At 45.8% G+C, this 24,903-nt stretch overlaps 1 protein-coding gene across 1 annotated transcript in view; it reads right to left on the bottom strand.

Annotated features, from left to right (window-relative positions):
- MYO10 (myosin X) overlaps positions 1-24,903 on the bottom strand; it is a 226,705-nt gene that overhangs the window by 40,526 nt on the left and 161,276 nt on the right. Inside the window, exons 20-21 of the mRNA XM_042952894.1 lie at positions 1,999-2,123; positions 1,791-1,905 (exon numbers count right to left, since the gene is read on the bottom strand). Coding sequence (XP_042808828.1) covers positions 1,791-1,905; positions 1,999-2,123 — 240 coding nt within the window. The remainder of the gene's footprint in view (positions 1-1,790; positions 1,906-1,998; positions 2,124-24,903) is intronic.

The raw sequence follows: 24,903 nt of genomic DNA, 5'->3' as shown, positions 1-24,903 counted from the left end.
CCCCAACACGATGGGATTTGGAGGGAGGACGTCTAGGAAGTAAGTAGGTTTGGATGAGGTCGGGAGGGTGGGGCCCCATGATGGGATTGGTGCCCCAGTAGAAGAGGGCGAGAAGCCAGAGCTCTCTCCATGTGCGGACACAGGAAGAGGCCCCTCACCAGAACCTGAACTCACTGGCACCCTGCTCTCAGACATCCAGCCTCCGAAGTTGTGGTAAATAAATGTCTGTTCTTTAAGTCAGTGGTATTTTGTTACAACAGCCCGAATGGACCAGGACAGTCAATCATTCTCCTTCCCCCACTCCCACCCTTTTTTTTTTTCAATGTTTATTTATTTTTGAGCGAGAGACAGCGCAAGTGGGGGAGGAGCAGAGAGAGAGAGAAGGGAACAGAGACTCTGAAGCAGGCTCTGTGCTGAGAGCAGAGAGCCCGATGCGGGGCTCAAACTCACAAAACTGTGAGATCGTGACTGGAGCCCAAGCTGGAAGTTTAATCACCTGAGCCACCCAGGTGCCCTCCCTTTTCTTAAAGATTTTTTGGCTAAAAAGAATGTCACAGGGGGCACCTGGGTGGCTCAGTCAGTTTGGTGTCTGACTCTTGATTTTGGCTTGGTTAATGGTCTTGTGGCTTGAGCCCTGCACAGGGCTCTGTGGCTGTCCCACGGGGAGCCTGACTGAGATTCTCACCCTCCCTCCCTCTGCCCCTCCCTCGCTTGCGATCTCAAAAATAAATGAACATTAAGAGGCGCCTGGGTGGCTCAGGGGGTTAAGCGTCCGACTCCAGTTCAGGTCAGGTCAGGATCTCGCCGTTTGGGGGTTCGAGCCCTGCATCAGGCTCTGTGCTGACAGCTGGAGCCTGGAGCCTGCTTTGGGTTCTGCGTCTCTGTCTCTGTGCCTGCTCATGCTCTCTCCCTCTCCCAAAAATAAACATTAAAAAAAAATTAATGAACATAAAACAAAAACCCAAAACAAACAACGTATAGGAGTAGAAACTTTAACATACTTTCCTGGTGCTACACAGCCTCTCGGGTCAGGTCGATCAGACAGGAGGACCACATCTTACCTTTGACGACATGCATACAGTCAAAGGTCGAACCCCCCAGCAGCCTGCCTTTCTGCGCCCCGAGACACATCTCTGTCTTCCCCGTGTGATGGGGCCCACGAGCAGAGTGAGGAAACAGGAGCAGAAAGGCAAATGAGGTTTCTGGCAGTTCCCGGATACAGGGAGAACAGGTCACACCGCTGATTTTATGGCTAATTTTTGCCATCGGGGCCCAACTGCCTGCCGTTCAGCTCCTGTCTGGAATAAGGGGTCAAGGCCCCACGTCAGCCACACCAGCACGTTCAGAAAATGGACTTCTCTTGGTTTTCTGGACCGGATTTGTGTCAGCCCGATGGGATTTCAGACTGCCGGCTGGTCTCCCGCACGACGGCTCCTGGGGTGTCAGGACAGCATTCGGCAGCGGAATTATCAACAGTTACGAGGGTCTGGGGTCTCCGTTCCTGGAAGTCAGAGCCCAGCATCTCATGGCACCGAACCGCTCATCGGCCAAAACTGGCCGACTGACTGCCTGAATGAAAACACACGCCTACGCACTCAGGAGCCGATGTTCCAGAAAACGGAGTTCCTAGAAAGCCAAGGACTTCAGGTAAAATATTAACCGTCCGGGGGACAAGAGGATGTAAGTATGGCAGCGTATCTCCCCCAAGTCAAAACGTGGTTGGTTAGCAGGGGCACAGAACAGGTGCTCAGGGGTTTGGGGGCATGATCGTGCTTTCTCTGCGACCTCACCTTGGTCTTCCCCAGCTGCCACTCGCTGTTGGACGAATCGTAGAGCTGCAGCAGGGCCGTGCACTTCCCCCGGATGTCCTCGGGCACAGCCACGTTCCTCATCAGCACTTTATACCTGCAACAGAAACACGCCCGGCGTCACCTTCCTACGACGGCTCTCTTCCCGGCCCCTCGGAAAAGAAAGAGCATCTATTCGGCCCTGCCTTGCCTTTTGTAAAAATCCTGGAAGGGCCTTCGGACCGCATACCCAGCTTTCCGGATCCTCACCGTCTCCAGCATCCCCGAGTATCGCAGCTGGTTTAGCACAACCGCCTGGTCAAACTGATCTGGCATCTGAAACGTGCGAGACGGGGACACGTTAACGAGGCCAACCCCGTCACCGTTTTGCACACACAGATCCAGACACACACACACACAGAAACCTGCACAAAAATACAGACTAGAAAGTGAACCCCACCCCCAGGTACCCATCACCTGGCTTCAAGGGCCACCACCTTGTCAATCCTGCCAGCTCCCTCCACGAGCCCTTACTCCCTGCCCTTGAATTCTCTAAGTCCTAGACTTCACATCCTGTCATCGATAAATACGGTCAATACTATTTCTTAATATAACCACGACACCACTGTATCTTAACAGAGACCGATAACTTCCTGGTATTAATATCCACGTGCAAATCTCCGTTTTAACTATCATCAAACATACCACCATGTTTCATACTGCTTTTCAAAGAACCTAAAGTGTCATCCAGATGTGACTTTATTTACGTTTTGAACTTCATTTTCAAGGCACTGAAAGGGATTTTTTTCGCCAGAGAATATCGTGACCCAGTGAGGGGCTGAGGGAGGGGTGGGCGAGGTTGGGGGTGGGGAGTGGGGAGAAAGAGAGTGCACCAGTGGACCAAAGAGACAAAAATGAAAAAGAATTGTAATTTTCTCGGTATCTAGTCAAATACTCCATTTATTCAGGGTTCTACACGATGCTCACTCGGTAAATTAATCCCAGAAAATGCAAACCAAACACAAAAATCAGACCAAGACTTAATGTTCTGAAATGTATTCTCCTATCCACTCAAGTTACCAAACAAACTGGCAGTGAAGACAGGACAATAGTCTTTCAGAGTAAAGCCCGAAAGTAGGCCATTTCCCACTTATGGCCTTTTGGGCAGTGATTTGTTTTTCAGTCTAAACAGCCGTCCCCTTTAATTAATTTGTATTTTGTTATCCTACACAACTGTGAACAAAGTGACTGAAAACCAGGGCCAGAGAATGTAAGTATACTGTTACAAAGTGCAGAAAGAAGAAAAAAAAAGAGAAAGTGACTTAAATTTGCGATCCCCATAAAGGCAGTCATTAACACAAATTTAGGCTTAAAGCCATGTTATCCTGTACACTTCCCAAACTAGCTAAGAATAAATGTGAAGAATGTTCTGCAAATCTCCCCTACGGCTTTTGATGGAACAGCCTGCCATCATCTCCAGCAGGCTGACTTCTCTTATATTTAATTTAGTTTCTTCTACAAACAATGTGGTCAACTTGTCTTTACTCAGCAGTATTCTGGCCGAGTACAGCCAATAAGTTAGGGCAAACATCCAAAAAATTGTGGCTCACTAGTTTTTTGTCTTCGTTATTTAAACATTCTTAGAAAAGAAAAACATAAAAATACAAAAACAAAATTAAATTACCCTTGGTTACTCTTACACCTATCGTTACGTTAAAAAAAAAAAAAAAACAAGAATGGAGAGGCAACAGTTCTGGAAGTATTTGGTTAAAATGCTTCTGTTATATATATTTGGGAATATAATCTGAGCAGTTGCAATGCACGAAGATTAGCATAGAGCTAAAATTAAAAAGCACGGAATAATGCATCAGACTTAGTCAACTTTGTTAAATTCGTAGTCAAAGACACCTACTGATTTAATATTTAATCACGCGACGCTCAAAGACTTTTCTCGATCCCTCTCTCAAGCTCTCCCCACTCCTGACCCATACTGTTTCTCCTCGCCTCTTGTCTTCCCATCCCCATTTAACAAAGTCCACACGATTCCTTAGCTCGGCACCAGTTCCTAGAACGTCCTAAAAAAATATCACAAAAGTGACGCCCCATCCAGAAAGTTCGGCCACACTCACCATCTTCAGCCTCTCCGAGGAACATTCCACCTTCAGCTTGGCTCTCGGGCCAAAATTCATATGGAAACCGACTGCCACACTGACCTTTCCGCCACAGCTAAAGACACTGAACAATAATGAACACCATTCCTGTGCTTTAAAAAGTGCTCGGTCGCCATGACAACCCCTTCCATTCTGGGGCTAATTAGTGTGGTGTGGTTGTAGGATTTCATACAGCCCAGGGAGGGAGGGAGCCACCAGGAGCGGCCACTCTTTCCAGGCTCCCAGCGCGATTGTGTTTCTGCCCCTTTCCTCGTAATTTAACCAGGAAAGGGGGGACCCACAGGCAGATTGTCGCCACGGGCAACCCACACAGCAATCGCGAGGAGGGGGTAAGCCCGTATTTCCACTGGTTCTCTTTTTAGTTTCAGCTTCCTTCCCCGGGGAATTTAATGCTCAAAGATGACACAGCTGGGGGCTGGACAAATCACAACTTAAAGGCATGTGCCTTTCAAAACTTCACCAGTGCACATTGGTCTTTGCTGGTAACTAATTTCCCAGAACCAGAGTCCTTGCTGACAGAGACTGCCTGCAAAGTACGAAACGGGGAAGTTTGGATGGCAACCCATAACATGGGCTTTGGAAGGAACAGCTATAAAGCAGGAAACCAGCTGGTCTTTAAACACCTGTTATGTGCATGGTTCCATGAATCACGCTGGAGGAAGATTAAAAAAAAAAAAAAAGTGGGGCTAGATGATTTATTTTTCCCTTTAATCAACATCCCCCACCACAGTGGTGCATTTGTTACAGCTGATGAATCCGCACTGACACCTCATCACCAGCTAGGGTCCCCAGTTTACATCACAGGGCTTAGTCTTGTGCATTCGAAGGGTTTTGATGTGTAAGGACATACACCCGCCATTAGAGGATGATGCAGAATAGTTTCTCTGCCCTGTAAGTCCTCTGTGCTTCACCTACTCATCTCTACCCCTCCCAAACCCCGGGCATACACTAATCTTCTCACTGTCTCCGTAACTGTTGTTAAACATTTAATTTTATTATTTTTTTCTTATTGTTTTTTAAATATAACTTACGTCAAGTCGGCTAACATACAACGTACACAGTGTGCTCTTGGTTTCGGGGGTAGATTCCCATGATTCATCGCTTACATACAACACCCAGTGCTCATCCCAACAAATGCCCTCCACAATGCCCATCCCCCCTTCTCCTCTCTCTCCCGCATCCCCCCCATCGACCCTCAGTTTGTTCTCTGTAGTTAAGAGTCTCTTATGGTTGGCCCCCCCTCTCTGTTCGAAAACTATCATTTAATTTTTAAAAAAGCAGTTCTAGGGGGTGCCTGGCTTGCTCCATTGGGTGAGTGTCTGAGTTTGGCTCAGGTCATGATCTCACAGTTCGTGAGTTCAAGCCCCACACAGGGCTCACTGCTGTCAGCAGAGCCTGCTTCAGATCCTCTGTCCCCCTCTCTCTCTGCCCCTCCCCAGCTCTCTCTCTTTCAAAAATAAATGAACGTTAAAAAAAAAAAAAAAGAAGCACTTTTAGGTTCATAGCAATTGAGAGGAAGTTACAGAGACTTCCCTTAGGCCCCTGTTCACACACACATAGCCTCACAGGGCCTGGATTCTGCTTCCCAGGACCCTTAAACTTGGAAGGGTGCTATGTATGCCAATCCTCAACTCCTCATAAAATAGAAAGCTTAATATGAAACCATATCAAAAATTGAAATTAAGTTCCTTGGGAACACAGAGTAAAGAAAAGCATGAGGGGCTACAGGTGGCACACAATTGGAACCCAGGTCTGACCCGGAGTTTGGGCTCAGACAGCTTCTATTCATTCACCCCTGCAGGGGAAGGGGCGGTCCTCACAGGAGGCAGAACCATAGCTAAGAGGCAGAAAGAGAAGCCGGCATGGCCAGTAGGCAGGCTGGGACAGAGGGGGGCGCAGTGGAGCTGGGCTGCTGTGCTTCCTGCGTCCAACGTCGATGACAATGGTTTTTAAGATAAGGGGCCAGTGGAGGCTTAGAGCACGAGATGAATGCGGTCAGACCCAGGTGTAGAAGGATCCCTTCGAGGGCAGCGGCAAAACCGGAAACAAGACCAGACGGATCGCCAAGTATGTTTCGTGCACATCACGAAATATTATGCAGCCATTAGATACAAGACCCAATGACAGATGTACCAGTTGACTCTCCGTCCTTTTGGCAAGGTTGAGAAGCGATGCGGAGAAGTATGTATACGATGACCTCACCACCACAACAAAAAACAACCCAAAACCAAAAAAACCAAAACCCCTATTTATTAGGTGCCCACGATTACGCAGGCACACCTCACTTTATCCTGCTTCACAGGTACTGTGTTGTTTTTTTTTAAAACAAATTGAAGTCTTGTGGCAAAGCTGTATCAAATCTGTCGGCACCCTTTTTCCAATAGTATTTGCTCACTTTGTCTCTGTGGCCCGTTTTGGGAATTCTTGCGATATTTCAAACTTTTTCGTTGAGATGATTATGACTTGCTCTGAGCTCAGATGATGCTTTGCATTTTTTTCTTTTTTAGCAATAAGGCATTTTTAAATTAAGATAAATGCACTCCCCCCCATTTGTCTATTTTCCTTTTCTTTATTGCACACTCAATAGACTACAGTATAGTATAAACCTAAGTCTTCTATGCAGTGGGACACCAAAAAATTCATTTGGTTCGGTTTTTGTGACGTTCACTTGACTGCGGTGGTCTGGAACCAAAACTGCAGTATCTCTGAGGTATTCCTGCCTAAGTCTAGATACCACACATGCAGAAGAGCACAGGAAGACACATGCTAGCTCGTTACCTAGTAGGGGGCTTATGGGTGCCGGCAAGAAAGACTGCTGAGAAAAGAGAGAATGAAAAAGTTGGGCTGCACTGAAAGAAGGAAATAGCCACATATATACAATATGACTATTTTTCTACATGGCTATAGGTTTTTGAAGATATTTAATGAATAGTATATATTTTTTTTACAAGGTAAAAACCCAGATATCGAGTAGAATCTAGAAGTCCTGCATGGAATAGAGCGAAGAAGGGAAAGAGAAACAGGGAGACCCAAGTGCGAAGCTACTGGAAGGATACTTTAAAGTAGAAACAACCTAAATGTCCATCAACAAATGAATTTGGATAAGGGTGCTTGGCTGGCTCAGTTGGTACAGCATGCGACTCTTGATCTTAGGGTTGTGAATTTGAGCCCCACGTAGGGTGTAGATTACTTTAAAAAAATATTAAAACAAACCCCAAGTTTGTGAATGGATAAACACAATATAGTACATCTATTCACACAATGGCATATCATTTGGCCATAAAAAGGAATGAAGCCCCAATACGGGCTATATGAACCGTTAGAACTTTCTACTAAGTGGAAGAAGCCAGTCACAAGAGACCATGTGCACATTATTGGGTTCCATTCATGTGACATGTCCAGAAAGGTAACTCTGCAGAGACAGAATAGAGGGTGTTTAGGGCTGGTGGAAACGGTGGGGGCGGGGGGTGGGCAGGGGGAGCAGAGGGAGGGGATAGCCAATGGTAGGAGGTTTCCTTGTGAGGTGATGGAAAAGTTCTAACACGGCGGTGATGGTTGCACTTATCCACGAATATACAAAAAAACCCGAGACAGGATCGAATGTATTTAGTTTCAGGTGGTTCAATTATTTAAAAAAAAAAAAAAAAAAAAAAAATCAGAAAAATTTTTGGCCCCTACAATCTTAAAAAATAAGATTTCAGAATTCCTAGACAAAACAAATGACTGATAGCAGAGCGTGCTAAGTAAGACCTCCCCTAAATCCAATTACAAGGAAGCCTGACCTTCTGCAGCTTCAGATCGAAATAAAGGCCAAGCGAGGTGCTGATAAACAGGGCCAGGGCAGGGGAGACGCTTCACAACTGGAGCCAGAAATAAATGCATTTATAAGTTAATGCATCTGATTACCCTGAACATTACCTCGCCCTTCATAATTCTGTAAATATTGCATAAAGATCCTAAGAAGTATGAAAGCAGACTTGGAAATAGCTGCCTGTCTGTAGTTCAAGGACACTTAGTCTGTGCTTACCGCAGAAAATACAGTGAGTTCATGATTGGTGCATCCTCAAAGGCCTAGTGTTTCTCTGCATTCGAGAGATCTCTCAGAAACCAGCAGAGGAGCCCTGAGAAGTCAGGCAGAGTGGGAACCTGGCCTGCCACCCACGGGCCCAGGGAATTTGGTGGGGGCCAGCTGGTACTTCAGGGAGAAGATACTTCTCTACTGGGGGGACGGGGTGGTTAGAAGGGTAGAGGATTCTATTTTGTAGATGAGGAAACTACAGTGAGCAAGTCTCCATGACCTGGTCAAGCTCGTTTTAATACTTCCTTAAATCAAAGAGTTAGAAAATTAAGTCTCAAAGAGCTTAGCATTCCCAAAAACTAGTATATGAATCAAAATTGTACACAACAGGGACACCTGCCTGGTTTGGTCCATAGAGCTTACGATGCCTTAAAAAAAAAAAAAAAATGTTTATTTATTATTGAGAGAGAGATAGAGACACAGAAGATGAGCATGGGAAGGGCAGAGAGAGAGGGGAGATAGAATCGGAAGCAGGCTCCAGGCTCTGAGCTGTCAGCATGGAGCCCGAAGCAGGGCTTGAACCCACAGATTGCGAGATCATGGCCTGAGCTGAAGCCAGACGCTTAACCGACTGGGCCACCCAGGCGCCCCGAGCTTGCGACTCTCGATCTCGGGGCTGGGAGTTCAAGCCCCACAATGGATACGGAGATTGCTTAAAAAGAGGATCTTAAAAACAACAACAAAAAACTTGTACACATCATTTTCCTACCGAAGTGTTATAAAATCGGAGGCGTATTTTCATAGGGTACAATTCTCAAAGGAATAAGCTGCAAACTTCTTCAGGGAAAAGAGGAGGATGGAGTCTAAGCAGAAAATGTGCCCTACATCCCAGGAGCATCCCATCTTCTGGGAATACAGAGACATCTGAGGACGTCAGCATTAGGAGAGGCCTCAGGGACCACCCTGCAGGTGCTGACTTGGTCTAAATACAGATGATGCAATCATCACAGCTTCAAGGGGAACGTAGATCAGAAACCGGTTCACCACGCTGTGAGTTCAGCCGCATATATCGACATGGCTAGTGAACAGAGAAAATTTCGGAAAGTGAAATGGCAAACTGTGAGCAAATCCATCTTTGGTCACTGTGGTCCCATTAACACAGGTGGTGAGAGGCTGATGACATCCTTAAGAGCCTCAGATGACGAACAGACCGTGCAGTGTTCTCTGACCCCCTCACGGTTACACCTACACTTGCATTTCTTCTTCCCTGGGTACCTGCCACGGCCGGATGTTCCAGAAGAGTCGGTACACAACAGTGCACAGACACACTCGGAATGCACTGAGCTACACCCCATGGAACAGGCCCACCTGGGATAACGTACTTCATAATGACGACTTTTCCTTTAATGACAAATACCAAATACAACTAGGTAACTCGTGTGGATGCCTCTGAACACTGGCTACAATTTATTTCTAGAATGAGCCCTTCCCTCCCTATTTTGGAAATACTTAAATTACTCAAGGTATTAATAACTAACCACTTGACAGGGTCATAATGTCTTGAAGATTAGGTAAAAGCGGACATTATTTCTTAATCCGTCAAATGTATTTATTAAGGACCTTCCAGGGCCGTCTGGGTGGCTAAGTTGGTTAAGCATCGGACTTTGGCTCAGGTCATGATCTCACAGTTAGGGAGTTCAAGCCCTGTGATGACAGCTTGGAGCCTGGAGCCTGTTTCACATTCTCACTCTCTCTCTGCTCCTCTCCCCCACTCTCTCTCAAAAATAAACAAACATTAAAAAAACAAACAACTTTCCATAGACTGAGGGCAACCATACAGGTAACATCATGCGATGCACCTGTCCCTCCCTGGACTCAACCAATGCAGGCCTCGCTTTGGCTCCAATCTGCTTAGAATGCAACATGGCGGAGAGCCCTAGGCCCAACGACCTAGGTCCTCGGAGCACAGAAAAATCAGACAAGATCTGAGTGTCATACCAACAAGTGCCTTACTGCTGTTAGCAGCTTAATAGAAAAAAATTTTTTAGCTTTCTATCTTATAGGAGTTAATCTCCCACCCCTTCTGGTAGACTGTTTCTCCAAGTGAGTAGTATAATATTCTAAAATTAAAGAGTTCTACTTTTTCTCATATTTTTTTAATGGATCCTGACCTTGTCTTTGTTCACAAGTTTGAGCCCTGCATCCGGCTCTCTGCGGTCAACTCAGAGCCTGGAGCCTGCTTCAGATTCTGTGTCTCCCTCTCTCTCTGCCCCTCCCCTACTCAAGCTCGGCTTCTCTCTCTCTCTCTCTCTCAAAAATAAATAAAAACATTAAACAAGATTTTTCTTTAAATTAAAACAAACAAATCTACCTCCAATAACCCTTCTTCAACTTTAGAAAATCAGAGATTGCAGAAAAGCTTGCTAGGTCGATTATGTTACACTAAAAACACATCATTCCCACCCCTATAATGACTGAGAAAGTCTTACAATAGGGCTCCTGTCCACCTTACTCATTAACCAAAAAAATAAATAAATAAAAATAATTTAAAAAGATGCCACGCCTCTCAATCTTTATTCGCTGTGTTCACTACATCAGACTCCCAAAAGCAGTTAATAAATATTGAACAGAAGTTTATCGTGCTTTGAAGAGTTTTCAAAAGCATGGTTACTAAAGCAGCCTATATAATCTTCCTGACCTTGAACAGGCAATAAACAAAAGCCAATTAAACCAGCGACAAAACTTCTTTGTCCGTAATTACCTCTGTCATTTCACCCTGGGCTGTGAAACATTTTACACAGTTGTTGCCACTTGCTAATTTTCACATTTTGAGCCAAGAGGCAGAAACCAAATTCTCCCAGGAAAAGAGGCAGCCCCCCTCCCAGGTGAGGAACAGGCAGCAACTCGGTCACGTGACTGGCTAAGGCTGCGAGTCAGTCCTGGAGGTCAGAGTATAAAGCGTGGAAAGTTCTCCCTCACCAGGCACAGCCTTCACATTACTGAAGTGCAGTCACCACCCTGAGCAGGAAAAGCCAAACCACGACAGCGGGAAGCTGCTGTGTTCACCTCAGATCCATGCAAACGCCAACTACTCAACAGGAGAGGAGCTAGAACAAGTAACACACACACACACACACACACACACACACACACACACACACACACACACAAAATCCTCCTAAGCCATAGCTTTAGCCAGCACATACCAAACTGAGACAAACCTTCCATTTCACATTCAAGGGCCCACAATACAGCTCCAGTCTTCCATGCAGTCAGCTGGAGCCAGCCCCACCACCAGAATGTTCTGTTGTCTCCCACTGTTGAGTTTCATGGACCTTTGAGGGGTCTCTCAAACATAGCCCCCTCAATAAAGAAATCTGTTCCTAGTGCATCTGCCAACATCTGTCACCTCCCTTTCCTTGGTGGCACACGTGAAACTTGTCTTAGGATGTGACCTTGACCATGCACTTTTCCACGTCATGCATTTCTGCACGTCCATTAGACATATCTGTGTGAAGTCCCCATTAGGTGATGCATTCTTTCAAGGGAGGAGCTGAATTTTATGAATTCATAACTAAATTGGACGGGACATAAGATACGTATACACTTATACTACTGTACTGCATAAATTATGGGGGTACCCGGGTGGCTCAATCAGTTAAGTGTCTGACTTCGGCTCAGGTCATGATCTTGTGGTTCCTGAGTTCAAGCCTCATATCAGACTCTCTGCTGTCAGTGCGGAGACTGGACCCTGTTTCGGATCATCTGTCTCCCAGTCTCTCTGCCCACACTCGCACTCTGTCTCTCTCTCTAACATAAACATACACACGTACATACATAAAACTGTGGTTCTGTTTATAGCAGTTTCCAATGTACTTATTCAGCAAGGACATAGAAATATTATCAGAAGACAGTACATAAAAGGAAAAACAGACAGTTGGATTTCCTTAAAATTAACTTCTCTCTGAAAGACACTTGTTAAGATAACGGGAAGACAACCAACACAGTGGGAAACTATTTTTGAAATACTTATTTGAAAGAATAATGTATCCAGCATATAGAAGGACACTTAGCAGTGAACAATATGAAAAAAAAAAACAGTCCAAGTTAAAAATTAGGGAAAGACCTGGACACACCATCAAAGGAGACATAGACATGGCTAATAAGCATATGGAAAGATACTCAACAGCAGTTTCGGGAAATTGCAAATTAAAATAGCGAGATAGCACCACACACCTGTTAGAACGATTAAATCCAGAAAGCTGACCCAACGATGGCGAAGATGTGGAACAACAAGAATGCTAATTCGTAGCTGGTTGGATGCAAAATCATACAGCCAATTCGGAAGACAGTTTCTCACAAAGTTAAACACAGTCTTAAAAATTATCTGGCAATCATTCTCTCAAGGATTCAGCCAACGAACCGAACACACAAAAAGCTGCAAGTGACTGTTTGTAACAGCTTTATTCATAACTGTCAAAACCTAGAAGCAATCGAGATGTCCTTCCGTCGGTGAAAGGACAAATAAACTGTCCATTTATCCATACAATGGATATTATTCAGAGATTTATAAAAAGGAGCTATCAAGTTCCCCCCACGACACAGAGGAACCTTAAATAGTCCGTGCTAGATGAAAGCAATCTGAAATGAGCATACGTATGTACGATTTGATTCCAATTATATGGCATTCTGAATAAGGCAAAGCTATAGAGAGAGTATAAACTCCAGGGGTCACCGGGGGCTCGGCAGGGAGGGATGAATAAAGCACAGGTGAAATTTTGGGTGGGTGAAACTATTCTGTATGATACTGTAATGGTAGATACATGACGTGATACACTTGCCCACATCCAGAGAATTGTAAGCACAGGAGTGAAGCTTGGAGGACCCCAGGAAATAATGCGTCCTGTCACAAAAGAATCTAGATGTATTACAAATCCATGACCCAAGCTCACTGAAGGACTGGGGGCGGGGCAGGCTTAAGTAAATGTGGAAACGGGCTCTGTAAGACTAGGGGCAAAGGGAGCTACACAGGTGAGCGTAGGTGGCTCAGCAGGTTGAGCTTCGACTTCGGCTCAGGTCGTGATCTCGATGTTTGTGAGTTCGAGCCCCATGTCGGGCTCTGTGCTGCCAGCTCTGAGTCTGGAGCCTGCTTCGGATTCTGTGTCTCCCTCTCTCTGCCCCTCCCCTGATCGTACTCTGTCTCTCAAACAATACACAAACAAACAAACAAAAAAGAAGCTACACATAAGCACCGTAAGTAGTATAGCTGATGGAGTTTCTACCCTCGGAATACAGGTCACAATTCTCATACTCTACAATTAAATGGATGGCAGATGGTCGGAGTCAGGTTTTTCACTGTTTGCAAGAGAGAATGTTTGCAAGAAAACCTTAATAAAACTAATTCCATCCAACTAGATTTATGAAAACAGCAAAAAACTCCATTCTTTTTTTTAAGTTTTTAAGTTTATTTATTTTGAGAGAGAGAGAGAGTACAAGCAGGGGAGGGTCCGAGGGAGGGAGGGACAGAGAGAATCCCAAGCAGGCTCCTCATGGACAGCATGGGGCCCAATGCGGGGCTGGAACTCACGAACCGTGAGATCATGACTTGAGCTGAAACCAAGAGTCAGACGCTTAACCGTCTGAGCCACCCAGGCACCCAGAGAAATCCGATCTGATGTTGGCTTACTTGGCACTCTAAAAGCTGCCAGCCACGAGGTCCCAGCCGTCCTCAAAACATGCTTCTATATATAGCACATGCCCAAAACACAGTTCAACATCCAGGTATGTTTTTTAACTACTTACGTGACATAACCAGAACGTGTTTCTATAGGAAATGGTTCAGCTCCAAAATATGAAGTAACTTTCCAATATAGTTTGAGGACAGGCGTAAAATAAATTGGGAGATAAAGGCGGGTTCATTTTCTCCATTAAGTTGTTAAATACCAGAATAAGGCATCAAGGTTTTTTTTTCTAGTTTATTTTCTAAAGACAGAGAGAGAGACAGAGAGACAGAGAAAGCATGCGTGCACATATGTTCAAGTTGGGGAGAGGCAGAGAGAGAGAATCCCAGGCAGGCTCCACGCTGTCAGCATAGAGCCTGACATGGAGCTCGAATCCACGAACTATGAGATTATAACCTGAGCCAAAATCAAGAGCCCGGCGCTTAACCAACTGAGCCACCCAGGCGCCCCCAAACGTTTTGTTTTTTTAAATCAGAAATATGGAGAAGGCATACGATGAAAATCCCGTGTCTGTGTCTGCGTATGTTCTATGCACGCATAAACATACAACTGTGTGTGCATTATATCCACACCTATGAGCACTTACGGGTAAACACCCACTTTGTTTAAAAAAGAAGAAGAAGAAGAAGAAAGGCATTTTGGTTTTCTCCCCTTCAGAAAGAAATCCGTTAGGACACACAGGTGTCCAACATTCTTTCCACAGCTATACAGCAACATCACCACCAGAAAGCATTTCATCAGCTCCCTAAGTGAGGACATTTAGGTGGTTTCTAACCTTTGCTGCGTTCTCTTCAGCTTTCACTGAATGAAAGGAAATAAGAAAGGGGAACAGCAGAGTCCCCACACGAGCGAGTCTCCTGGAGGTGTGGACGTCCATCCTGGCCCTCCAGAGTCCCTCTGTCTCATGGCGAACGCACTCCTGTACTTCTGACGGCCGATGGCTAGGTGCTCGGAGACCTGGAAGGTGACCGCTCCCACGTGGAGCTTTAGAACCCCGCCCCCACCCTCCACCTCTAAGGAAACAAGGTTACAGAGACAACATCACACTGCCGGACTCCCTCAGCTCCCATCTACATAAAGTGTCACTGTTGGTTTGACACTCTCATCAGTCAGAAGGTAATTACTGATCAGAAGACTCTGGTGACTTAATTCTGTCCATTTTCTACTACGTTCTAGTGTGTTAGACCATGGAAATTTGGGAGTTTATCTATCACACTATGTAATAGGGTCATTTTCATAGTATTTCTAGTCGAAAGGACGGAGAGAAGTCTTCAGGGATGGGTTGTGATAAAAGGCTGTGTCTTAAACCAATTTAGTAATAAAAATAGCAGCTACTACTCACTGAACAGGGGCCCTGGTTCCACCAACGAATTAAGCGTCCTACAGGCAACTCTCTCAGTCCTTCCAACCGCCCTATGAATTACACCAGCCCATGATACCAAATTAAATGTGCGATACAAGGCAAAGAGAGACAACTCTTCAGGAAATGGGACTAGCTAACATTTGCACGGCACTTTGCAACTTCCAAAGTCCTTCACATACAAGGTAGCACGTGCTGTTCTCCGCCAGCCAGTGAGGCAGGCAGTGCAGCTGCCAGTATTTTCATTGAACAGGTCCAAAGAATGGGTGACGGAGCCACATCAACAGCAGTTACCGGGACAGGCACCACTTCTAATATCGGAATCTCTGCAGGTTCTGCGATCGAGTTCCCAGAGGGCGGGGCTCCTCCCCTCGTCAACAAGTCCACGTCCAAAGGGACGCTGTGCCAGCAGCTGCTATGATCCCCTGCGGGTGGCTGATCAAGTTGTCGTGTTCCTGTTCTGGTCTGTATTGATGAATCCTTAACAGTGGTGGTGGTAACGACAGTGATAATCCTACGTGCAGCAACAATGAAGGCTCATGTACCAGGAACTTATCATGTGCCAGACATTACACTAACTTTATAACGTTAGCTTGTTTTTGCTTTTTTTTTTAAGATTTAATTTTACTTATTTATTTTTTTGAGAGAGGGCACAAGTGAGTGAGTGACCGAGAGAGAGGGGGAGAGAGAGAAGCAGGGCTTGAACTTACAAACCGCGAGATCATGACGTGAACTGAAGTCAGATGCTTAACCGACCGGGCCACCCAGGCGCCCTTTAAGATTCTATTTAAAAATTTTTTAAGTAATCTCTCTGCACCCAACGTGGGACTCGAACTCACAACCCAAAGATCAAGAGTTGCATGCTGTACTGACTGAGCCTGCCAGGCACCCGCTTTTAATTTTAGCAACTCTATTAAGGGACACACCTAAGGCACAGAGAGGGCAACTTACAAAGAGTCACAAAGCTCTTGTGAGACAGAACCAGTCTCGGGGGGCCCAAGCCAGCACTACAAAGCACTAGGCTGCACCGTCCGCCCTGCGAGGGGCAAGTTCAGGAGGCAGGGTGGGGAGTTCCTGTGGTTCTTCTAAAGTTTTTATTATTGAACCACGGCCTTTGTTTCCTGGCACATTTTTCCTGAATATTCTTGAATGAAATTCATCACAATAGCTATATCTTGGTAGCAGACTTCATACCAAAACAGAAATGAACTTCTGAGGATTAAAAGTCCGAGAAGACAATACACTTAGTTAGGGCAGGGGTTGGCAAACCGCGTCCTGCGGGCCACATCCGGCTTGCCACCTGTTTTTGTAAATACGGTTTTCTTGGAACACAGCCATGCATTGTCCGTGACTACTTTCACGTGACAATAGCAGAGCCTAAAATATTCACTGTCTTGCCAGTTGCAGAAAGAGCACGCGGTCGACCACTGAGCGAATGAAAAAGCCCGGCAAATAAAGCACTCCCACGGTGCAAACCGAACTGCGGTCTGCACACAATTATATATCCAATTTCCCAAAAATCAGCATGAAAAACATCGGAGAAGCCCTCATTAATAATTTTGAAACGCATCCCATGTTGGAATAACATTTTGGCTATGCTGGGCTAAAACAGATTATTGAAACTCATTTCACAAAAACCAACTTCTTTTAACATGACTCGCATTTTATTTCTACTGGACAGTGTGTCTCTAATAAATCAGGCTGAGCCTCTGACTCTATGAGGGCTCGGAGCAAAAGAGCAAGGCTTAACATTGTCGTTCTATTTGCACTTGATACTTGGAGCATATTTTTATATAAATGAACTGTCAGACTATTTTAATGCAAGGCTTATACAGAGACCGAAATAAAATATATTACTTTGCACACAGTATGCGTGACTCAAAGGTGAAAAACACGCAGATACTGTGAAAGACACCCCATGAGTATTTCACACAAGGCTCATGATTCTAAAGAAATCAGACGTGAGGAATATCCATTAATTTCAAATAAAGCGCAAGCTGCCAACAGACTTCTCAGACAACAACAAAAAATGCACGGATTTCTTTTTTTCCTAATATATTTAGTGTCTAAAGTCACTCCAGAAGATTCCTAGGCCCTTCAGTTTTGTTTTTTTTTTGACAAGCCATTGAACCCAGCATCTCCAGCACCTATGATAACAATAAAAAAGGGCACCACTGGGGGAATGTGTAATAAAGCTAGATGGGAACAGGCCAGAAGGAGGGCACTCCCATCTACTTTCTCCCTCAAACCTGGCCAGTAAATGCTTTAGAAAGGCTACGGCTCACGGCCAGTCCCCCTGGGTCCAGAACAAGCACTTTGCGTCTCATTGTGTCTGTAGGACGTTTGCTCATTTGAATCGTAGCTACCATTGTGCCCACATCGCATGCCTGCTTCCCAACCCCACAAATAGCCTGAAAGCCACCGGTATTTAACGTCTGGTCCAACGCTTCCTTGCGTTACAAGAATGCAAACCTGCCCCTGTCCACAGCTTCTTTCTTCCATTCTTATTCCTTTCCGGTTTCCTGCTTTTAACAGCGTGCACCTGCTGCTCTGACTTCTGTTCCTCTCCAGGGCCATGGTGGAGAATACAGCACACTGTGGGGTTTCCTTCCCTCCTTTCCTGCACACGCCGGATGCAGACGCCCCCAACTCTGCCTCCCTCTGGGCCATGACTTCCCAGGAAAACCTGCAGGAAGTTCTCAGCCTTCAGGCCTGCACACCAGACCCCTCTTGGGGGACAAGGCACCTGGAGCTTCCCTGTGGCCACCCTCTGCCAGTCATGTGGGGAAGAGAGAAAGCAGCGTGTTTCTGCAAAAAGGGAACCCCTGGATTGTTAAAAGGAGAGCTGGTATTTAATTATTACGGAAGAAAAAAGCTATGGCTTTCTCCTTGATTTAAAAGTGAAACAGCAAATAATGGTATTTAATATTTAAATGTGGCCTGCTCTGCACAGATTTTTCATTACCTCAATCAAATCTCACACAACCCTTTTTTTTTTAATTTTTACAAAATGTTTATTTATTCTTGAGACAGAGACAAGAGCGTGAACAGGGGAGGGGCAGAGAGAGAGGGAGACACAGAATCTGAAACAGGCTCCAGGCTCTGAGCTGTCAGCACAGAGCCCGACGCGGGGCTCGAACCCATGAACCGTGAGATCATGACTTGAGCTGAAGTTGTACCCTCAACCGACTGAGCCACCCAGGCGCCCCTCACACAACCCTATTAAGGCAAGGGGGTGGTGGTGCCAGGAATAGGGTTTCCTTATGTACATGAAGGAAGTGAATCGATACAATTTGAGTGTCTTGTCCAAGGGGGTGTGCCTGGTAAGCATCAGGACCTGGAATGAGATTCTCTGCTCTTTTTTCCTTACGGAAAAACCAGAAGGGCATCACTCCGAGTGTGGCTGGTGACAGGTAGCAGTTCATGATGAGCGGGACCCCCTGAGAATCAGCCCTCAGGAACTTACAGCAACAGGGCACGGACACACCATCAAATTACCAGTCCACAACAAATTGGCAATCATAAAAAAAGAACTGCTCTTTTGCCACAGTGGGAAAAGTGCTGTTCTAGAACATTCCAGTGACAATGTTGGGTAATGTGTTCTAGAATATATCAGTGACAATGTTGGGTAGCGTGTTCTAAAATATGCCAGGGACCATGTTGGGTAGTGTGTTCTAGAATATTCCAGGGACAATGCTGGGTAATGCTTATGAGAAATTTCCTGATAACCAAGCATACACAAATCTGTTAGTACATCAATTTTGCATTAAGTACTAGATTCATTTCCCTTTCTATTGTTTAGTATCAAATCAGGCTCAATAAATAAGGTGAGTGTATTCATCGAACTCCTTCCTCAAAACCGTTACAAGTGTAAAATGTCTGTTCAGAAAATCTGATCTCACATCCCTGCTACAAGCTCTCTGAACTGTACACAAGATACATCCCAGGTATTTTTGTATTTCCCTCTTTCCATCTTCATCCTCTCCACTCCTCACTTGTGGTTTTATTCTCTGATGGGGCCCATGAGCCCTCCCCTGCTAACGGAACTCCCTCTGTATTCAGGGCAGCCGTCCTGGGAATGGGAGGTCATTCCATGCCCACCAGGCAAACCCATCCACTCTGCCAGATACGCACTCTCCCAAGTTCTTGTGGGGTGTGGCTCAGCCACAGGCCCTGTCTGGTCCTCAAACCAAGTAGAGAAACCAGCACAGAGGAGATGGGAGGCAAACCTACGGAGGGGCTCCTGGGAAGATGTTTCCTTCCTAAGCCGATTCCTTTCACAGGTTAATATTTACTCTAAGAGGACAAAGTCTTTGTTTTCTTTATTCAGAGATGGATGCATCCCAAGGGGGCACACAGGGACTCAAAACCTAGCTGTTAAAAGAACTGAATGAAGATATTCTGTGAAGATGGGATGGTTGCCCCGATGGCAGCCATTTTGCAACCTTGAAGAAGGACCAAGAGAACGGAAGACACATTGACGCGAAGCCCCGACACCGTGGAGCCTCTCAACAAATGCTTATTAAGTGTGATACTTGTACGTATATATTGAGTCGGCTGAGTTACTGTGTCTTGTTGCTTAAGAGTCAAGGTTTTTCCAAAGGGAGACTGAGGGGTGGCGAGTGTGTGTGACAAGCCTGTATGATCACTGGTTAGATGGAAGAGATCCTGTGAAGGAAGGAAGGATTACCCCTGGGAAGGAAGGGGCACCAGTGGGGAATGGGCTTAGGCTCCAGAAAGATCAAGATCCCTGGTAGAAATGCAAGGTTGCCGTATAGCTTAAAACGCTATTGTGGTGAACACGGTAAGCTTCAAAAACATCCAGAAGGCACATCAGCAGCACGGCAGAGGTCAGCACCGACAACACGAACTGGTACGCGATACCAAAGCCAGATGGCCATCACAGAGCTGCGGTGGAGTTCAAATCTAGGTCAGAGAAGTCAGAACCAAAGACAGAACGCATGGACCGAGCGCCTGTGGCCAGAGTGAGAACCACGAGTTGGTGGCCTCATGGGAAGCAGCCAAATAGACAAGAGGCCTGGGACAGGGCAGTTCTAGGAACACAGCACTCAGAACGTCGTGAGAACCTGACGGAGGGAGGGAGAAATGGGGCACTGTGGAGGAGGGCGGCGAGTTGGCTAATGACAGATGTTCTCAGTCCTCTGCTGAATTAAAAGGTGAGGTCATGCGCTGGAGTGGGAAGGCTGACATCAGGGTCACGAGCGTGGGAGGGCTTGGAGGACAGGGAGGTCTCCTCCTCCAGGGCGGACACAAACATATCCTAGAACCAACCAGAGCACATTTCTTGGTATCATCCAGCAACATGGCAGAATCGGAGAGGAGAATGTGGGTTAGTGAGCCAAGGGACCAAAGCAAAGCCACAAGTTCATAACCAAACCGCTCTCCTCCCTATGTGGGCCACTGTTTCGATCTCTGGGCTCATGCAGTGATCATTCAAAGCAGGCTACTTACGATCTGAGCACTTTTAAAATATGTATGCTGTGTTCCAATCAAAAAAATTGTAAGGCCCACCAGTGAATCCAACTGAGGCAAAAAAGGACTCCAGAATGAATCCATGGGGGAGACAAAGAGAAACTAAGGGGCTGAGGTCCGGGCCACGCAAAGAAAATACATTCCCTCAAACAGAGTAAAAGCAATAGAAGGATGAGAGGGTGGGCTGGAGGGGCAAATTTAAATTCTGAACTGGTCATATATATTTAAAATTAGAGGTTTGGGAGTTCAAGATATACCTGTATGTATAAATCGATCCTGAGAATCAACTAATGTGTGTTGAAGGAGATGCAGAAAGAAAACAGAGAAATGGGGGGGCTGGGGGTGGAGAGGGAGACTACAGGTTTGTTCTAAACCGACCACAGACCCCAGTAAAGACACCAGAAGGTCCAACCCTCAGCATAACTCCCATCTGGAAATCCTCATAAAGCAGCCTCCCTCTTGGGTATAATCTGTTGCCATTTAATCTAATGAATGTAATTAAACCCTTTATCTTGCTAAACTAAAACTCAATCTCACACAATTCATCACTGTTCTATTTCAACTTCTCCGTCCACCATATTGAATAGGTCATAGGCCCCTTTATTCACGCTCGCTCTGAAAAATCATGGCGAGAAATACAAATTAGGAGGGCAGCTGTCTCTCTTTGTAGATGTTGGCAAGGAGGCGCCGATCAGTCACTAAAATACTAGAATAGCCGTGGAACGTACTGAGTCACTCACACAATCACCAAGGTTCTGCCACTGCTATAAGGATGCTGAGTTCGAAAACAAAAAGCAGGGGATGGGGAAGAAAACAAGGGGAACAGGTGCCAGTGGCCCTACATCCTTCTGTGTCCATAGCCTGGAAAATCTGTCAAACTGGCATCTGTAAGGCTTGGCCAGAGCTATTATTTTTATAATGCTATTTCAATAGGTGCTAAGATACACCACAACGGGAGCACGAATTAGTGCACAGATAATTATCAGGACAATATACTGTGTGGTTTCTTGCTTTAAGGTGATTGGACTTCAGAGACAAAAAAAAACCCCACAACTTCTGAGACACTGGAAGATGAAGATCATTCGCCATACTTAAGTTTAAAAGAAATTTTTATTTTTTAAGTTCGGACACAAGAGGAGAAAACTGGTTCTGAGAGACCAGTGCTACAAAACCAAATTAGGAATGAAGAGTTTGAACAGTTATAAGAAGTACGGACATGGGGCGCCTGGGTGGCTCATGGCTCAGTCAGTTGGGCATCCGACTTCGGCTCAGGTCATGATCTCGCGGTCCAGGAGTTCGAGCACCGCATCGGGCTCTCTGCTGCCAGCTCAGAGCCTGGAGCCTGCTTCAAGTTGTGTGTCTGTCTGTCTCTCTCTCTCTCTCTCTCTCTCTCTCTGCCCCTCCCCCACTCACTCTCTGTCTCTCAAAAATGAATGTTAAAACATTTTTTTAAAAAAGTATGGAAATAAAAATGGCAACTCAGAAGAATATGCGCAGCAAACTAGAGATGTCAATTATTAGAAAGAGCAGGATTTCATCAGATTCACGTTAGCTGAGAGCCGGACGCGGTGTGAGAACCACCCCATCCCATCACCTCATTTACCCAGGAAGAAGCAGAGACAAGCAACCGCTCTACATTTGCTTAAAACAATACAGCTAGGGAAGGAGTTACTCTTCGGTAATGGATGTAGCGGACTGATAAACATCCATGAACCCTGGCTGGGGTATCAGAAAAAAATGTAACAGAATTTTACTTGAAAACGGTTCAGCGCAGCCTGTCCTGAGAGAAACGGTCACGGATTTGCAAGCCCTTCGTAAATTCTACTTATGTTCTGGAAGGAAAATGAAGGCTTGGTGACAAGGGGGTGCTGGTGAGCACAGCTTCCTAGGAGTCCTTTCTCTTGCTTATTCATGTATTAAAGTGGCTGTTTGCAAGTCATAATGGGAAATTAGCCAGCCTTAAACACAGCCAATATCTGTTAAGTATAAATTAGGAGCACCACAAAATATTCCACTGAGCAGTTGAGAGTTGCTAGGAAACAAGAGGTCAGGCAATGCTCAAAGGCCAGGTTATTCCCATCCCCGGGGCCCCGACAGAGTCCCAAACACTGCAGCAGCCAGACCGAGGGCCAGGCTTCTGAACAGTTTGGCTCAAGATGCTTAAATTTGATGCTCCTCCCCCATGGTCCCCCAAATGGGGAAAGAGCCTAATGTGTGATGGGCTGCACTACCTCGTCCGTAGCCTGGCACTTTGCTTTAAGGCACTGATGCCTGAGAATCCATATGAAAGAGGGTTTTAAGTTGAACACTAGTCCACTAAGCAAAATGGTAAAAAAATAAAAGGGATATACACAGAGAACAAACACGTTCCTAAATCCGAGGCACAGGAACACATGTATGACAATAAAATGCTCTTTTCTCTTCACCTCTCTCAGAAGAACACATCCATCCACTTCCTTCAGCGATCCCATTTACTTGAACAGCATTCCCCAGTTCTGGATTTAAAGAATAGTTTTCAGTGTTCTTTTCCCACAGATGTATCTTTTTCTACACTTGCTTTAAAACGAATGTACGTCCTTTATAAATTCTAGCCGAGGGTGCGGTGCCAACTTCAGTAAGTGGTGAAGAGACACGACGGACAGACAGACAGGTGAGGGAGCCTGGGTGGCTCAGGCGGTTAAGTGTCCAACTCTTGATTTCAGCTCGGGTCATGATCTCACAGTTCGTGAGATTGAGCCCCGCGTCAGGCTCTGTGCTGACAGTGTGGAGCCTGCTTGGGGTTCTCTCTCCCCCTCCTCTCTCTGCCCCTCCCCTGATCATGCTTTCTCTCTCTCTTTCAAAATAAATAAATAAACAATAAAAATAAATACAAAGGACAGGTCATGAGAGGAAACGAACATCTCTATTTGCTGGGACAGCCACATAATTACCATCGATGGTCTCTCCCAAGAGAGACGTTCGTTACCTCTTTGCATGACAAACAGAATAATTATTATGTACTAGCCAGTAGAGACCATCCGTGGCCATTGTGTGCCATTGTGAGCTGGGAGTTTTACAGATATGATCAGTCAATCCTTGTAACCACCACCCTAAAAGGGGTAGACTTCTGTCCTTACTCCATCAAGAACACAGACAACCTAAAAGATAGACCAGGGACATGTGGCAGGACAGCATTTCCTAGAAAACCTTGCTCAGTCTACCACGATATGTGGCCTCCTGATACATCTTCATAATTTTTTTTAAGTTTATTTATTTATTTTGAGAGAGGGAGAGAGAATGAATACGTGCAAGGGAGGGGCAGAGAGAGGGGGAGACAGAGGACCCGAAGCCACTTCGTACTGACAGAAGAGAACCCAATGTGGGGCTCAAACTCACAAACTGAGACCATGACCCAAGCCAAAGTCAGAAGCTTAACCAACTAAGCCACCCAGGTGCCCCACACGTCTTCATAAATTATTTTAATCCAAAAATGTTTCAGTAACCCGTTTCATCATCCGGTCACCGATTTATTGTCTAAAGGACAGACTGCCTTATTCACTAGCAAGCAGCAACAAAATCAACTTGTTCTCTGAGAGTGACGAAAGTCTTATGGCATTAGCCCCAGAATACGTGGAGAAACAGTTCCAGATTATTTAATAGACTGCTACAGTCACTGGGCTGGGCAGGACAGGTGTTGAATTAGAGTTTAAGTTCTGTGATTTAGGCAAGAAAACTGCTGGGATTACAACCACGATGATGATCTATCATACTCTGGGGAGCACTCAACAAACGCTCCGGGGTCAATCTCTGCATTTCCCCACGTCGGTGTTTCGGCATCTGAGGCCAGTCTGTGATCATGAGCAGAAACAGAAAGGATTCAGACATGATCCGTTCATGTCTTTGCTCCTTCCTCCATTTTGGCACCCGGTCCTCAACATAGTTAATATTCAACTGAAGAGCGTCCATTCCTTTATGCCCATACACCAGGGCCCCCCTTGGCGGTTTTTACAGCTCCCACCGCACCTGCCAGAGGCGTGTTAGGCACGGTAACCAAAATGACCAGAACGGAGAACAGAAAAGCCTGGGCACCCAGGTCAGTTGCTAAAGGCGCTTCCCATAGTTCCAAACCACCTTCTCAATCATTTAAAAACGTCAACGTGTTGTAACAAGGAGCGTGGATGTGCTGGGAGCAGGCAAGGTGAGTAATGGAGAACAAGCAGCTATTGTATGGTAGCTAATTTTTTCTAATCGAGCATGAGAAGGGAAAGGCTTTAACTCTGTGGACACTGGCCGAGCCCCAAGTGTGTGTAAACCAGGAAATGCCTCCAGCACAGCTCCAGAGAGCAGGAGCTCC

This window comes from Panthera leo, chromosome A1 (genome assembly GCF_018350215.1).
Source record: "Panthera leo isolate Ple1 chromosome A1, P.leo_Ple1_pat1.1, whole genome shotgun sequence".
NCBI lineage: Eukaryota > Metazoa > Chordata > Mammalia > Carnivora > Felidae > Panthera > Panthera leo.
The sequence above is the reverse complement of the archived record's forward strand: the minus strand, read 5'-3'. Positions and strand labels throughout refer to the sequence as shown.